We start from the raw sequence: 18,342 nt of genomic DNA on the forward strand, positions 1-18,342 counted from the left end.
GTGAAACCACCCCCTGATATTCCATCTAGTTTGGAGAGGTGGCCCAAGAATATACATTTTAATAAAAAATCCATGTAGTATCCTTGAAAAACCCATGCAAGGTTTGATAACACAGGCTTTGTGGGATACAACTATGTTTTATTCCCAGTGCTAATAATTGCATAAGTTACTTACACTAGCTAAACTTTAGTTTGATTACATATAAGAGTAGTAATATCTACCTCCTTCATTTAATCTTAAAATATTAATTTAAAAATCCTAACAATTATTGCATAATAAATGGCATATCATTAGTAGTAGTAGCCACAATTATTGACATTATCATTATCACCATTCTGTCCCCATTAATTCTGTGTATTCGGTTTAGGGAATACAGCAGTTCTACAGGAAGCAGTAAGAAATCTTTTTTTTCTTTTTCATTTTAAAAAACCTACTTAAAATTAAATGTAGTGCAGTAAAGATATGTGTCCTAAGTTACCCTTAGTTTCTTAGCTTTTAGCAAGAATTCTTTAGCTCTATGTGGTAATTCTCTTGGGCTGCTCAAAGGTAGTACATGGCTCTTTCATATTTTTTTAATAAAAAACAATTATTTGATATATTTTTTATTTGTTGATAATGTCAGAAAATACAGAAACAGTGGTGCAAATATTGTTCACTGATTTCCTTATTGAACAATTTTAGTTACCTTTTGACATGCATTTAAAAGGATTAGGCTGCCTCATAAATATACAGGCAGTGCAATGTAATAGGTTGGTCAGGGTGAGATATAATAAATGTGCACATTAAAAAATGTTATCTAAATTCAGAAGCTTCTAAACATGAAGGAAAGGAAACAAAAGCTTTGCTTATATCTCTGGCACCAGACAAAGACACCTCCCCATTCATGTAATAATAAGGATAATAAATATGACATCCTATTTCCATTTTTCTATGCTATGATATGAAAAGCAGTAAGTGTGACATTCCAGAGTCAGAAAAAAAACACAATGCAGTGATTTTACCCTAACAAAACACATGGAAAAACAAACTAAAATATTACTTTTACGTGTCATAATCCCCTCGTTTGTACTGACACATACATTGGCACTGAACATCAAATTTCACTTGTACACAAATAGGAGGACTTCTCCAATCAATAAGAGAGTTGGATTTCGCCAAATAGTGCCAAATGTAAACACAACATTTATTGCAAATAGAAAGTTGCACATAATGTAATCATACTTACACTAATTGGCTTATATTATCAGATCTATGAATGATAATGTTCTTAACAAACCAATATTAGAATAAAAACTCAAGCACACCAATAAACCTGCTGCTGCAGTTATTTAATGTGGTTTTACACAAGGAGCATGTGCTGCTAATTTAGATTCCGTTGACACAGCAGATTGTTATAATTCTAATAACTGTGTGTGATGCTACCCAATAGATGATAAGTGAGGCAGGTCAGTTCATGAGGCTTTATCTCTAATTTGCACTAAAAACGCACACTGAGCTATAGCAGAGAAAAGACTTGACCTTGCTAAATTAAACGCGTCGGAGGGAAGGCAAATGAAGCTCTATTTTCAGGGAGAGGTAGTCTTTTACGCAACGATGGAAAGGTACCCACTTTGGGAGAGCCACATCCACCATCACAACACAATGTATCAAGTCAATCCACAGTATTATTCCTAAAGAAAGAGCTGTTATTCTTTCTGAATTAATCTTTCTACCAATCTTTCTCTCTATCCCCCATAAAAAAAGCTAGATTACCTTTCTCGCAGTGACTTCCTGTGAATCCAGATGGACAGACACATTTGTTAGGAGCCACACACGTTCCACCGTATCTGCAGCCCTCTTCACAGAAAGCTGTTGCAAGAGAACAAAGTATTTATCTTAGATAAAATGCAATAAATAAATTCATGGTAAACAGCAGCAGCATTGACCCAATTCTTTCTTTGTTGCATAGGGAATACACATCTATATTGATACATTTAAAAATTCCATACACAAAAAGAAACAAATGTAATAATACCTATTTCACTGGTTTATACGAAATCAACTGAAATGACGCTGTAAAGTTTTTAGCACAGGGCTGGCATGTGCTAAATGGTAGCTAGTATTACCATTTACACTCGGGAGTATAACTCCACTAACTCTTACTCTCATTTATACATTTGAAATCAAATAGTATAAACTGAGTAACTAGGAAGGGTAAGGTCAGGATGAAGGTGAAGACCTTTTTAATGTTCGTCATTTTGTAACCTAATCTTTTTCATTAAACATCTCTTATGACAATAAAAACGTTTATGTTCTTTAAAAAAGATTTCTGATAGTTGATATAGTTTAATATTTATAATATAATTGTAACTAATTATTTACATTTGAATATGTAGGCTGTTTCCAATATTTTGGTAATAAAAACAATGCCTTGTCCTGAGAGCTAAAATGCTCAGCACAACCTAAATTATTCCTTTATGAAAAATGTCTCATTGTGGAAATGCTGGTCCCAAGGGTATAGATTTTTAGGTTTTCTTGATAAGCACTGCAAAGCTATTCTTACTCCTTCCCAGTGCTATCCTGTCAGCCTTCCCAGAACAGGTTAGTTCCCCTTAGTACATACTTGCATAGCATCAAATAGCTCCATGAACTTCTCCATTGCAATAGTAAATACAACTGTAAATTTACATACAATTTATTACCATCTCCTGCTTTATCAACTGAACTGCAAGACCCATAAGTATAAGTAGCATAATTGTTTTTACTCACCACTGTATTGTAGCCTCAGTATCTAGTCACATAGTAGATGCTCAAAACAGATTTGTTAAATGAATTAATCTACATTCTACAGGTTGTTCTGATAGTAAAACTCTCACTCGAACAATTCTGCAACTCTTTCATCTAATTAATTTAATATCAAACCTTGCTGGATAGCCAAGAATTTAGTGTACTAAACGTGCAAAATTTCTCATTAATGAAGATGATTGCAACTGTTAACCCTGAGTTTATTTTATTCACAAGAAAGATAGGTGAGCAAGTGTTTTAAATTTTAATTGTAGTTTGAAAATGACATCCTAGAAAAATGTCATGGTTATATTTTGCCATGATCACTCAAAATTAGTATGAGTTTAACTTCAAAAGCCACATGATGTGTTCAGAAAGTTGAACACTATTCCAAATACGTAGAACTCCTCACAATATTGTTGTTTTTCACATCATTTAATATCCCTTGAATGATTTAACATTTCGTAGCTTCAGCAATTAATTTCATCTTCCTTTGCCTCTGCCAAAGGACAATGTGTACCTTAGAATTCAAATATCATTTCCTGTTTCTAGCATCTTAGAACATTTCCTATTTCTAGCACCTTAGAACAATTTTAAAAAATTAAGACAGTACCTGCCATGGTAAGTTCATCCAAAAAACCAAAATATATAAAATATACATGATGTATGCAAAATCTCTTGTCCCAAAATTTACACCTTGTGGGCTCTGGTGACTGACATTTCAAAGAACAGTAAAGTGTTTTTGCAAACTAAAAATAACAGATGGAAAGACAGTAAGAAAAAGTTTTAAGTAGCACCAAAAGAAGGCAGGGGCTTAAAAAGAGAAGGCCCAGCTTGGGTTTCTTTAGTGCAGAGTTGAAACAGCACTTCATCTAAGTTTTGCAGACCAGGTTAGGAGACTTGATGCTGTTTCATGGTAAGTATATGCATTTGGTTTACTCGGTCCTTAAGTAGAAATGATGATACAGTGGAAGGTTTTATGATGAGAGCACAAGATGTTTGTGATGTTCTAAGGATGTGCAAATATTAGAATAAACACAGTAGTATGATGATTAAATGAGTTAACATTTATAAAGAACTTAAAATGGTGTTCAGCACAGAGTGTTATATAAGTGCCCTGTTAAATAAAATTAACTGATAACAGAATTGTTATGACTGTGAAACACAGACCAGGAACAAACTGTCTAATATCCAGACAATATAAACCCAATATTAGAATACAATCTAATCATCATCATACAAGGTGCTGAACTTCACCAAGATGGGCTCAAGGCATCCCTTTTTATTTATGCTTGATTTGCTTCCTAATAAGGGTAGTTTTCGTTCTTATCATGGAGGTATCTGAGAGGTATATTGTTCTTATTACAGTAATGGTGAACTTGTGCCCTAAGGCTGCATAGGTAGAAAGTAGCAGAGACAAGATTCAAGTAAACACATCTTTGCCTTCGAAATCTTACCCCTTCTTTATTTGTTACAGTGTGGGTTAATCTACAATCCTGTGTCCACAAGGGCAGGTTTATTTTATTTTTAAAATAGTTCCATAAGGGCTAAGGGAACTGACTAAAAATTAAAAGAAAAAAATGCCTAAATTGCACATGTTGCATTAAAGGATGGAGATGAAGAGCTATTCAAGTTCATGTACCTATTATCTAATTTCTGTTTTTGCCTGAGACTCGTTACATTTCTCCCAATCTAGGCACACATTATTTTCAATGTGATTTATCTGAAATAACCAAGAAAACCATTCCCTAGTTGAACCTTAGACAATATACCAACATAATTACAACACATAGCAAATAAAGAAGGGATATGTCATCAAAAACATAAACTATTTTGTGGAAATTAAGATCAATTCAAGCTTTATTTGAATATCTAATAAAATATCAGAATATACCGATGTATCTTAGTCTAAAGATTGTGCATGGATTATTCATACATGGATAGGCTCTTCTTGATTGACTATGAACTCAGAAATTCAATGAAGAGGACTCTGATATGCAGAGGACTGGTAATTTGCACAGCATTATTTAGTTGACGGCAGAAGCAAAACAAGGAGCTGGGTCACCACTACATTGTCTTTCTAGTTTGTGAGGAGATGGGCTGGCAGAAATTACATGGTACTAATTCTGGCTCTATATTTATTAATTGTATGAACTATAGCAAATCATTCCACTCCTCTGTGCCTCAGTTTTCTCAAGAAAAAAGCAGCTGAGGATAATAAAAACAATCATGCTGGGGGATGAAATTAAGTTACAAATGTAGACCACCCAGCACAAGGCACGGCCAATGGAACGTGCTCACGAACTGGATGTGATTGTTGTTATTTATCACCAGGATTCTGCTTTTCCAGATAACAATACAGTTGTGAACCAGTTTATGATCTAGATTCTAAAGATGCAGCAGCAAGAAGGCAAAGATCCCTGTGCCATGGAGCTTATTCTTTAGTGAGAACTCCTCATCACTCCTTCCTTAACTGAGTGCCCTTTGTAATATCACGTGGTTTGCAATGAAACTTAGAATTATAGCTCCTTTGAAAACTCCGAGAAACTCAGGTACCATGGATATATGACTTCATATGTTGGTTCCTCTTCAACTGCTACCCAGATTCTGAAGTATGGCAAAAATAGATTGTGTGTGTGTGTGTGTGTGTGTGTGTGTGTGTGTGTGTGTATGAAGATAAACCTGAATCTGTCATTATAGTGCCATTTGTTATTAACTTACTGCCCTGGAGGAGATGTTAGATTGGATCAACTATAAAATGGTATGCTTCTAATATTGAAAGAACTCTTTTCATTGTGCAAGAAAATAAATCACAAAACTCATATTTGAGAGAGGTTCAATCCACAGAAAGAGTACTTTTTATATTAAAATACAAAATATTCTCAGCATGTAAAATAAAACGTGGGTATGAAGGGGAACAAAATGAGAAGGCGGGTTTGCAGATGCCAGGTTTGTGGATGTCCAGTACCATCACCGTGTACTCAATTCAACAAAAGCAGTTCTACACTAATACAAAGTAATAGTCCTTCACTTTCTAAACACTTCTCATAATCTTCTTAAAGTTTAATGGCATAAATGTAGTTCCTAGTGACACCCTGAAATCCTGAAACAGTAAGGAAACATACAAATGTCAACACCAGCTGTTAGAAGGTAAACCTTCTCTTTCTTCCTAGTTTCCTTGAGGAAGAATTTTCCTTGAGGGAGCATTTTCCTGAAGCTCATTTCTGACCTCTGCCTGCTGACTTTGCTCATTCTACCCTATGGAGGTGGAGGGATTTATTTTGTTGGTAGATTTGGGAAAGATATATATCAGGATGATGCTGCTCAAGTGGGAGAGGCAGGAGGAAGGGCTGGGAAGCTCTGTGTGATTAGGAACAGACAGCTGTTGCATTTTCAGTGTTATTTTGGGTAGCATGTTAGTAGGTATGAATCATATTATTAAAAATAACTATTTATTTAAATAAATAAAAGCTGGCCACTATAGACAGTTATTACAAGGTGTCAGGAACCAAAGATTATGATTAAGTTAACCATGTCCACCTAAAATCCAAAACGGGAAGAAAATCATTAAAATCTGGTCATGTTCTGCAAAGGACCCTGCCCGCCATTCTTCTTTCTTGAGAATGAGCTGACTTCAGACATTATCAGTTTTCCTGACTTCTTTAATGACACTTTCCTCTCTGGAACTCAGTGGATAAGTCAGCCTTCTTCTGTGTTCATTTTTAGCAAGCCAGCTCAGTTTACAGACGGACATGTTCTCCAGCCCAGCTCTGTTAATAATAAAGGTGATATCATCACCTTTACATTTGCTTTTTGGTTTCACTCCTCACCTTGTTCAAAGCATATTTATCAAATGCCCCTCAAACATTTTTGGTTGTTACAAGATGGAGGGAGGAACAATGTGGTCTTATTACTAGGTGAGTTGAGACCACAAATGTTTAAACATCCTACAATGCACAGGACAGCCCTATACAAAAAAGAATGATCTAGCCCAAAATGTCAATAGTGGTAAAGTTGAGAAACTCTGCTCCAACTTTACACAATTAAGTTTATGAAGTGTCTTCAGGAGCAAAATTTTATTATTTTAATCCTGTTTTCCATTCTTCCCCCTCAAACTCTTCCCCTAAATAGTTTAAAATATCGAGGAAAGAGTGAAACTCAGTAACATGGCTAGTTGAATATAAAAACAAACATCCAGATGTCCAAAATACTTGCTTTTCATATTATCATTCTGTTCTAAAGCACAGAGTATATTACAAAATTTAATTATTTACTTCAAAAATCACTGTTGACACTATCAGTTACTATACATGTTTGCATTAGCAGTTTCAGTAGCCATTTACTCTGTCCTTTCAACAGTAATCATAATAATAACAACAACAATATTAATGGTAAATTGTTTGTTGAAAACTTATTAAATGCCAGGCACTGCAGTAAAGCCTGATATCATAATTCCATTTCATCCTTACAGTAACATTGTCAATTAATCATATTATAGTCATTGTCAGATGAGAAAGTTGGCTTAGATAAGCTAAATAAGTTATCGAAGTTTGCACCACTGCATGGTGGCATCCTGGGTTTCAAGCCCAGAGTCTTAACCACATCACTAAGCTTTCTCCATTTAGGGCTCTTCTACCTACTATGTGCAGATAATGCACTGGGTGTTGGGAAGTCTACAACTAGTGATGAAAATTGTCCCCATCCCCAAGAATCTCATAGTGGAATAATAGAGAGAAAGGCATACAAAACCAAGCATAATAAAATGTGATAAATGCTACTGCAGTAGTATGAACACAGTGTTGAAAGAACAAAGAGGAAAAAAATGATTAACTATGCCTGGTGGACTGATGCAAAGCTGCGCAACAGAGCTAGCATTTGAGGCGGGCCTGGAAGAATGAATGGGCTTTTTGCCAGGTGGAGAAGTACAGGAAAAGGGACATTTCAGGTCAAAGTTTTGTCCTGAGGAAAGGCACTAAATAGAAGAAAATGAAAAGGTGTTTATAAGTCACACCAAGGTGAGAGGCAGAATATTTAAAAAGGATGCCGTAAGCCATTCCGAGAAGCAGGGGCACTTTAGAATCTGTGAATCATCCTCTTCACCTTCTCATCTCCCTGCTACCTCTTGGATTTGTTAGTTGCCTTAAGGCACAATCACTTACCACCTAGATACCTGCATATGGGCTTTTGCCCTATTATTTGATTTAGTCGGTTTAAGACTATGCATTGCTAATTTTACAATAAAAGAGTATGAAATGTGATTTTTATTAATGACCTTTATATGCACATATGAACAGAAACATAAAATGTATTCTTAGTATATATAAGGCATTCTGATATTTTCTACTCTATTCTACTTCATTCTATATAATTTATAAAATGCAGCTAGGATCCAATGACTTGGTTTTGCAATCCACTAAACCTGAAGTATAAAAATCACTTGTTTTATACATACCCTTTTAGTCTATAGCATTTTGTGATAGGATGGGAGAATGAAGTCTTTTACATTACTCCTGAAATCTTCAAATTAAGATGTTGCTCTTAGCTCTAGAAATACTTATATAAGAAAATGTCTACAAGAGATATTTTCCATGAATGTAGGTATAACAAAGACAGTATGGCCTCCACAGGTGAAAATATTTATTATCCAGGTCTCTGCAGAAAATCTCCACTATAGAGGATAAATTAGATGGGAGAGGCAAAGGTTGAGGAGACAGATAACGTATTCTTCTGCATTTCATTTTTGGCCAATATATATGCTTCTCTAACCAGATTGTGAGATTCTTAAGGACTAAGATCACATTTTTTTGCAACTCTGAATTCCTGTACATCATCTTGAACCTGTATGATAATAAACACATATTTGTTATTGAAGTAAATTTATTATATAAGAGAAAACAAAAATTTTGAGAGGATAGTCTTATAGTAACTGTATTGTAATATTTGAGCTAAACGTTTAAAGTCAGATCAATCCAGTTTTTAAAAATTTATCAAGAGATTCTGGGGAAGATGGCAGATAGGAGACAAAGCTAACATGTAGCTCCCACATGGATGGACAGAACAGCATTTGGAGACTCACACCATGATCTTTTGTTCCAAGAACCACTGCAGGAATATACCAGGAAAACTGAAGGAATTCACCAATCCTTTGAAAGAAGCAAATTCTGTGAAACAGGTGAAAAACTGGGAGTGCCCAAAATGTGAGAGTGGAAAACCTACCTCTGAACACACATCTCCACTGCACAATCTGAAAATCCAGATCATCAAAGAAACATTTAACCTTACCTAGAGCTAAAAGGGGTTTAGGGAGTCGCAAGAAATGTGAAAGTACAAGTAACACAGGAAATAACTTGAACACACTCCCAGTCTCCAAGTTGAGCACCAGGAAGCCATCCCTCGATTATATCTCACAGGGGACCTCGGGGAAGTCAGCCAGTGGAATTGGGAAAGGGTCTTGGGGCAAAGGAAGCTCCCACCTGAAATTGGCAGTGGTTTTGACTGGGTACAAATTTTCTTGAGTGGAGTCTGGGGGATGAGTGGGAGCTGCTGTGGATATGAACTTTCTCAGAAGGGTAACTCATGACCTGGGGCAAGGCCTGAACAGAGCACTGCAAGAGTGAGACTGACCTTGCCAACTGTGTGGGAGCTGGGTGAGGTCTCTCGCTATCCCCCACTTCTCTGGTGAACCATATAACACAGCAGAGGTGACCACGATCCCCTCTGGAACACAGCCCCATTGGCCTGAGAACCACTCCCCCATTCCCCACTGTGGCTGCAGCAAGCCCCACCCAAGGAGATTCTGAGCCCAGACTTGCCTAGGCCTGTCCCCACCTGATAATATTTATCTACTCACCCTGGTAGCCTAACACAAAAGACAATTTCTTGGGAGTTTTATGGCCCATCCCATTGCCTGAGAAACCAAAATACGTATCCTGGCCATCTTAGGGCAAGCTTTGAGCCCCCTACTACTACTGCAGCTAATTCTCACTTGAAAGTACCACCTCTTGGCTGGAGGCCAACACCAGCTCAGGCCATTACAGCAATTCAGGACAGAATAACTCTGATCCCAGGAAGAAGAAGACAACACCTAATTCCACTGCCTACAGAAGTTGTAGGGTGTCTATGTGACAACTTCACTGCTAGTTTAACCAGCATTCAAGAAAGCCAGCACACTAAATATATCCACAACCAAGGACCCTCATAGAGTCTACTTCACTTCCCTGTCACATCTGACAGAGTAGGTGCTGGTATCCGTGGCTGGAAGATTTGAAGATGGATCACATCACAGGACTCTTTGCAGACCCCCTCTAGCACCAGCCTGGAGCATGGTAGCTCCACTGGGTGGCTAGACCCAAAAGAGCCATAACAATTACTGCAGTCCAGCTCTCAGGAAGTCCCATCCCTAGGGAAAGTGGGAGAGCATTACATCAGGGGATCATCCTGTGGGACAAGAGAATCTGAATAGCAGGCCTTGAGTTTCAGACCTCTCCACTGAATTAGTCCACTCAAATGAAAAAGAAAAAAGAAAAAGAAAATAATTACAGTAATGTGACAAAACAGGATTCTATAACACTCCTCCAAAATCACCAGCTCCCTAGCAATGGATCCAAACCCAGAAGAAGTCTCTGAATTGCTAAATAAAGATTTCGAAAGGTTGATTAATAAGCTACCCAAAGCAATATCAGAGAAGGGGAAAACCAACTTAAAGAAATTAAAAAACAGTATAGGATATGAGTGAAAAATTCTCAGGTAAATAGATATCATAAAGGAAAACAATCACAACTTCTGGAAATGAGAGGCATATTTAGAGAAATACAAAAATGCAGTGGAAACATTCAATAATAGACTAGAACAAGTAGAAGAAGGAGCTTCAGAGCTAAAAGGTAAGGCTTATCAAATTAACCCAATAAGACAAAGACAAAGAAAAAAGAATCAACAACATGAACAAAGCCTCCAAGAAATTTGGGATTTTGTTAAATGGCCAAACATAAGGATAACTGGCGTTCCTGAAGAAGAAGAAGAGAAATCTAAAAGTTTGGAAAACTTATTTGAGATAATAATTGAGGAAAACTTCCCTGGTCTTGCTAGAGATCTAGACATCCAAATACGATACGCTCAAAGAACACCTGAAAAATTCATCACAAAAAGACCATCACCTAGGCACATGGTCACCAGGTTACTTAATGTCAAGACAAAGGAAAGAATCTTAAGAGCTGTGAGACAAAAGTATCAGATAACCTATAAAGGAAAACCTGTAAGATTAATAGCAGATGTCTCAGCAGAAATCTTACAAATCAGAAGGGATTGGAGTCTCATCTTCAGTTTCCTGAAACTAAATTTAAAAAAAAAATTGTCATACAAGGAATTTGTATCTAGCAAAGCTAAGTTTCATAAATGAAGGAGAGAGAAAACATTTTTAAGACAAACAAATGCTGAAAGAATTCACCATTACCAAGCTAGCACTACAAGAAATCGTAAAAGGAGTTCCAAATCTTGAAACAAAACTTCAAAATATACCAAAAGAGAAACTCCTCGAAGCATACATTTCACAGGACTTGTAAAAGAATAACACAGTGGGGGGGAAAGAACAAGGTATAAAGGCAAGAACTAGCATGATGAATAGAACAGTACCTCACATCTCAATACTAACGTTGAATGCAAATGGCGTAAACGCCCCACTTAAAAAATATACAGAATGGCAGAATGGATAGAAATCCACCAAACAAATATCTGCTGTCTTCAAGAGATGCACCTAACACATAAAGACTTAAGGGAATGGAGTGGATAAAGATATTCCATGCAAATGGACACCAAAAGTGAGCAGGAGTAGCTATTGTTATGTGACACAAAACAGACTTTAAAGCAACGACAATTAAAACAGACAAAGAGGAACATTATATAATGATAAAAGAATCAAACAGGAAAATACCACAATCCTAAATATATATGCACCTAATACTGGAGTTCCCAAATTTACAAAACAATTACTACTAGACCTAAGAAATAAGCTGGATGGCAACATAGTAATAGTGGGAAACTTCAATACCCCACTAACAGCACTAGACAGATTATCAAGACAGAAAGTCAAAAAAGAAACAATAGACTTAAACTATACCCTAGAACAAATGGACTTAACAGATAACTACAGAGCATTTTACGCAACAAATGTATAATATACATTTTCTTCAACACATGGAACATAGTCTAAGATAGACCATATGACAGGCCACAAAACAAGTCTCAATACATTTTTAAAAACTGAAATTATATCAAGTATCCTCTCAGATGACAGTAGAATAAAACTGGAAATTGACTCCAAAGGAACCCCCAAAACTATACAAATACATAGAAATTAAATAATCTGTTTTGAATTAGCTTTGCGTCAACAAAGAAATCAAGATGGAAATTTAAATTTTTTTTAGTTGAATGATAATAGTGGCACAACATAACAAAATCTCTGGGATACAGCAAAAGCAATGCTAAGAGTAAAGTTCATAGCATCGAATGCCTACATCAAAAAGTCTGAAAGAGCAAAAATAGATAATCTAAGATCACACTTCAAGGAACTAGAGAAACATGAAGAAAACCAAGCCAAAACACAGCAGCAGAAAAGAAATAACAAAGATCAGAGCAGAACTAAATGAAAATGAAACAAAGAAATCAATACAAAAGATAAATAAAATGTTAGTACTTGAAAAGATAAACAAAGTTGATAGAATATTAGTGATACTAACCAGGAAAAGAAGACAGAAGGTCCAAATAAGCTCAATTAGAAATGAAACAGGAAATATTACAACCAATACCTCAGAAATACAAAAGATCGCTCAAGGTTACTCTGAACACCTAATGCACACAAACTAGAAAATCTAGAGGAGATGGATACATTCCTGGAAATATACGCCCCTCTCAGATTAAATCAGGATGAAATAGAACAAACCAATAACAAGTAGCAATATTGAAACAGTAATTTTAAAATTGCCAACAAAAAAATTCCAGGACAAGATGGATTCACAGCTGACTTCTATCAGACATTCAAAGAATTGATACCAATCCTACTGAAACTATTCCAAAAGACAGACAAAGAGGGAATCCTCCCTAAATCATTTTATGAAGCCAGTATTACCCTAATTCCAAAACCTGGAAAGGACATAACAAAAAAAAAAAAAAAAGAAAGAAAACTGCAGAACAATATCCCTGATGAACATAGATGTAAACATCTTCAACAAAATAGTAGCTAACAGAATCCAACAGCATATAAAAAAGATAATACACCATTATCAAGTGAGTTTCATACCAAGGACGCAGGGATGGTTTAACATAGGCAAGTCTATAAATGTGATATATTACATAAACGGAATTAAAAGCAAAAATAATAAGATCTCAATAGTTGCAGAAAAATTATTTGACAAAATTCGGTATCACTTTATGATTAAAGTATTCAGCAAAATTTACATAGAAGGAACATACCTCAAGGTAATAAAAAAAGCAATCTATGACAAACCCATACCCAACATTACACTCAAGAGGGAAATGTTGAAAGCATTCCCCTTGAGAACTGGAACGAGACAAGAATGCTCAGTTTTACCACTTCTATTCAACATAGTACTGGAAGTCCTAGCCAGAGGAATCAGACAAGAGAAAGAAATAAAGGGCATCCAAATCAGTAAAGAGGAAGTCAAATTGTTGCTGTTTGCCAACTGTATACCCAGAAAACCTTAAAAACTCATCCAAAAAGCTCCTAGATCTGACAAATGAATTCAGTCAACTTTCAAGATACAAAATCAATGTACACAAATCACTAGCACTGGTACACATCAACAACGCACAAGCTGAGAAACAAATCAAGAACTCAACCTCCTTTACAAAAGCTGCAAACAAAACAAAACAAAACAAAAAAACCTTAGAAATATACCTAGTCAAGGAAGTGAAAGAACTCTACAAGAAAAACTACAAAACATTGCCGAAAGAAATTACAGATGACACAAACAAATGGAAACACATCCTATGGGAACCCATCCTATGGAAACCCATCCTATGCTCATGGATGAGCAGAATCAATATTGTGAAAATGACATACTGCCAAAAGCAATCTACAGATTCAGTGTGATTCCCATCAAAGTACCATCATCATTCTTCACAGAGCTAGAAAAAGCAATCCTAAAATTCATATAGAACCTACAAAGATCCCACATAGTCAAAGCCACACTAAGCAAAAAGAACAAATCTGGAGGCATCACACTACCTAACTTCAAACGATACTACAAGGCTACAGTTATCAAAACAGCATGATATAGTATAGAAATAGGCAAGTAGACCAATGGAACAGAATAGAGAAAGAAATAACACCAAATACTTATATTCAAGTGATCTTCTACAAAGCAAACAAAAACATAAAGTGGGGAAAGGACACCATATTCAACGAATGGTGCTGGGATAACTGGCAGGCCACGTGGCGAAGAATACAACTGGATCCTTATCTCTCACCTTATACAAAAATCAACTCAAGATGGATCAAATACTTAAAGCTAAGACTTGAAACCATAAAAATTCTACAATATAACATCAATAAAACTCTTCTAGTTGTTGGCTTAGACAAAGAGTTAATTACCAAGAGCCCAAAAGCAAATGCAAGAATAACAAGCATAAATAGATAGGACTTAAACTAAACCGCTTCTGCACTGCAAAAGAAATAATCAGCAGAGTAAACAGACAACCCACAGAATAGGAGAAAATACTCACTAACTATGGACAACAAAAGACTACTATCCAGACTCTTCAAGGAACTCAAATAAGTCAGCAGGAAAAAAATAATAATAATCCTAAAAAAAGTGGGCTAAGGACATGAATGGACAATTCTCAAAAGAAGATCTACAAAGGGCCAACAAATACATGAAAAAATTCTCAACATCACTAATTATCAGGGAAATGCAAATTAAAACCACAATGAGATACCACTTCACTCCTGCAAGAATGACCATAATTAAAAAGTAAAAATCAAAAAAGATGTTGGCATGAATGAGATGAAAGGGAACAATTTTACACTGCTAGTGAGAATATAAACTATTACAACCACTATAGAAAACAGTATGGAGATTCCTTAAAGAACTAAAAGTAGAACTACCATTTGATCCAGCAATCCCACTACAGGGTATGTACCTGGAGGAAAAGGAGTCACTTTATGAAAAAGATACTTGCACACACATGTTTAGAGCAGCACAATTCACAGTTGCAAAAATATGAAACCAGCCTAAATGCCCATCAAACAATGCATGAATAAAGAAAATGTGGTATATATACAGCATGGAATGCTACTCAGGCATTAAAAGGAATGAAGTAATGGCATTGCAGTAACCTACATGGAGCTGGAGATCATTCTTCTAAGTGAAGTAACTCAGGAATGGAAAACCCAATATCCTATGTTCTCACTTTTAAGTGGGAGCTAAGCTATGAGGACAGAAAGGCCTAAGAATAATACAATGGACTTTGGGGATGCAGTGGGAAGGAGGGAGGGGCTCGAGGGATAAAAGACAACATATTGGATACAGTGTACACTGCTTGGGTGATGGGTGAACCAGAATCTCAGTAATTACCACTAAAGATTTTGTCCATGTAACCAAAAACCACCTGTTCCCCAAAAACTATTTTAATAAACAAATTAATTTTAAAATATTACCAAGCATCTACTATGTGCTACAGTATTATTATATGCTCTAGTAATATATGATCCCTGTTCTCCAGGATCTTTGAGTCTAAAACAGTGTTTTCACTGAGGACAATGCCCCCCACTTGCAGCAGATATTTAGTAATGTCTGGTGACAGTCTCAGTTGTCCCAGTGGGATGTCACAACTGCTACTAGTGGGTCTACTGGTGAGTCCAAACCAGAGATGTTGCTAAATATCTTACAGGTTAGCAGTACAGGACAGCCCTGCAACAAGAAATCATCTAGCTCCCTATCTCAACAGTGTCAAAGGTGAAAAAAGGCAGACAGTCCTTCATTCAGTCATTCAATAAATACTTATTGTGCACCCTCTTTGTACCAGGGATTTCTCTGAGAACCAGGGCTCAAGTAGTTAACAGAACAGATAAAAATATTTCTGATGGGTTTATATTCTTATGGAGAAGAGACCGAAGTGATATGAGAAAAATAAAGCAGATACAGTGTGGGCAGTGTGTCAGTGGGGAAGGTTGCAATTAAATAGGGTGACATATAATGGGTGATCACTGAAAAGAGATCATTTGAGTAGAGACCTAAAGGGGAAAATGAGTGAGCCACGAAATTATCAAGCAAAGAATGTTCCAGACAAAGGTTACAGCAAGTGCAAAAGCCCCAAGGAATGCAGTGTGCCGATCACGTAGTGCCTTAGCGATCCAAGCAATACTGCCTGTACAAGGTCAAGAGGAGGTGCCAAGAAGGAAAAATCTTCTGACCAGAAGGTCAAGAATGGCTCCGTAGAACGAATGCTGAATTTGAAAAAGTTTTTATGAATTTAAAGTCTCCAGAATGTAGAAATGAAAGATTCATTAAAAAGGAAGGGCAATTCAACAGATAATCACCAAGAACTTAGGAGTGAGGAATATTTAATCCTTGTGTTCAATCATGGACACATTTTGCAAACAACTCAAGTACCTGAGTACTTCTTCCATACAGCCTTTGGCTTAGTAAAAGCATGATTCTAGAAACAGCTCTATCTTCTAGTCCTGGTTTCACTTCTTATTTGCTGACTGATTTTGACAAATTGCTTAATCTCTCTAAGTATCACCTTCCTTATCTGTATAATCAGGTCAATAAGGGAACCTGTATCGTACTGGTAAAACTGGAATTAAATGAGATAGTGCATGTAAAGCATGTGGCATAGTGCCCACCCACAGTGAGTGCTCAAAAAGGTGAGCACTTTTTAAATACATCAGCCCCCTTTTCTCTAGGTTAATTCATATAACAGAGCATTTTCTTTTCAAATATCAAAAACTCTTTGCAGTCTACCTCTGACTAACTGGTGCACACATCAGTGTCAGAGTGTGAGGGCTTGTTGGGCACTGGAATCAATAACAAGGAAAATGAGGGGCGATTAAGACAAAAACAAAGAGGAATAGAATAAAAGCTGATGTTCACATTTTAAAATGCAAAATTCAAGAAATTAATTCAGGACTCCCTAGGACATTAAAGCAACATCGAATTATGTCTTTGCAGTAAAAACTCTGAAAGCAATTCAAAATTTGGCATTCAGCATTTACAGGAGCACTAGGAAATGGGAGCCTGAAAGGGCTAGCTGTGAAAAGCAGTTGAAGATAAAGCCCCAGGTAAGCAGGTCAGAAGGTTTCCTATTGCACTGCCATATCCGAGCCAACGCTTCTATTACCCCTGGAGGTCACAGTCTAGAGACTTTTAAAGAGATAAATTCCAGCAAACTCTCCCAGGTAAAAGCATTCTGCAGGTTTATATAACTGCATGGAATTACACGTTAAGTCTTGAAAGAAATACGAATCCTACCTGCAGTGATAGTAGCTGGGTGATTTGGGTGGACCAGAGTTCTCAGGAGAGCACCTTTGTTTTCCCACCTCCATCCTGAAATCTGAACAACTTCTCAGATTTGTACATCATTTTCTGCTTTTGTTTAAAAAGCACTTCACAATGATCTTAAAAGGTAATTTGTAATTATATCTGCACTCTGGAGTTGGGGAAGCTGAAAGAAAAGTTAGATGGCTAGCCCAGGAGAAAGTTAATTATGAGGCTGAGACTAAATTCCAGGCTCTAGGATGCTAGTCACACCCAGGATTCAGCAGGACATCAGGTGCCTGAGAATCTATGCCAATTTCACCCAATGAGAGAAAACTGGTTTGAAGTTTTAAATAAGTGAAGAGGGAAGGAGAGGAGAGCAGAAAGAAGGAAGAAGGAACAGAGGAAAGAAGATAAAGAATAAATAAAGAAAAGAAAAAACCATCGTATCTCGCACCTTAGGCATCATATCCTGCAGCCAATATTGTCCCTGCCCCTAACCCCACCCCTTCAAATACTTAACACATGCGGAGACTTGATCTTTCAGACAATGGGCTCCTGGATATGGGGAGCCTCACACAAAACTTAGATATGCCATTTTCTAGCTACGTGACATTGGGTTCATCTAGAAACCGCTCTAAGCCTTATCTTCTTTTTGACAAAATAAAATGCTAAAACAGCACCTTCTTTATGTAGTTGTTGTGAGGAATAATGTAACCGCAGGTCCAGTGTTAGGTTTCAGCTTCTTCAAAGGTACTAATTATTGTTGACATCATTGGTTTATCAGACACATACATGTGGGGAAAGCCATCTTGGGAAAAATACACTGATGTGAGAAGTTAAGGCAAATGAAACCCTAATTTACAGGGTTAACAGTCTGTCATATGTATTTTGTTGAAAATTTACTATTTTTAATTCCATGTTTGAAGAGTTCAGCCAAGGAAGTAAGCATTAGAATTATTATCATTTTTAGAAAATAAAGAATTCAAAAGAGCTCTGCTTGTTGTAGAATTCAAAAACATATATTTGACCTTTCTTTGGCTGCCTTCAAAGTCAAAACCCAGGGTCCTCTTAAGCAAGCATGTCT

The 18,342-nt window shown here is 36.5% G+C and overlaps 1 protein-coding gene across 2 annotated transcripts in view; it reads right to left on the minus strand.

Annotated features, from left to right (window-relative positions):
- The window catches only part of NELL1 (neural EGFL like 1), a 936,950-nt gene that overhangs the window by 213,923 nt on the left and 704,685 nt on the right, over positions 1 to 18,342 (minus strand). For both annotated transcript variants that reach the window (XM_008004248.3, XM_008004241.3), the window contains exon 15: positions 1,753 to 1,848. In XM_008004248.3, coding sequence (XP_008002439.3) covers positions 1,753 to 1,848 — 96 coding nt within the window. The remainder of the gene's footprint in view (positions 1 to 1,752; positions 1,849 to 18,342) is intronic.

Source organism: Chlorocebus sabaeus, chromosome 1 (genome assembly GCF_047675955.1).
Source record: "Chlorocebus sabaeus isolate Y175 chromosome 1, mChlSab1.0.hap1, whole genome shotgun sequence".
In the NCBI taxonomy this organism is placed as follows: Eukaryota; Metazoa; Chordata; class Mammalia; order Primates; family Cercopithecidae; genus Chlorocebus; species Chlorocebus sabaeus.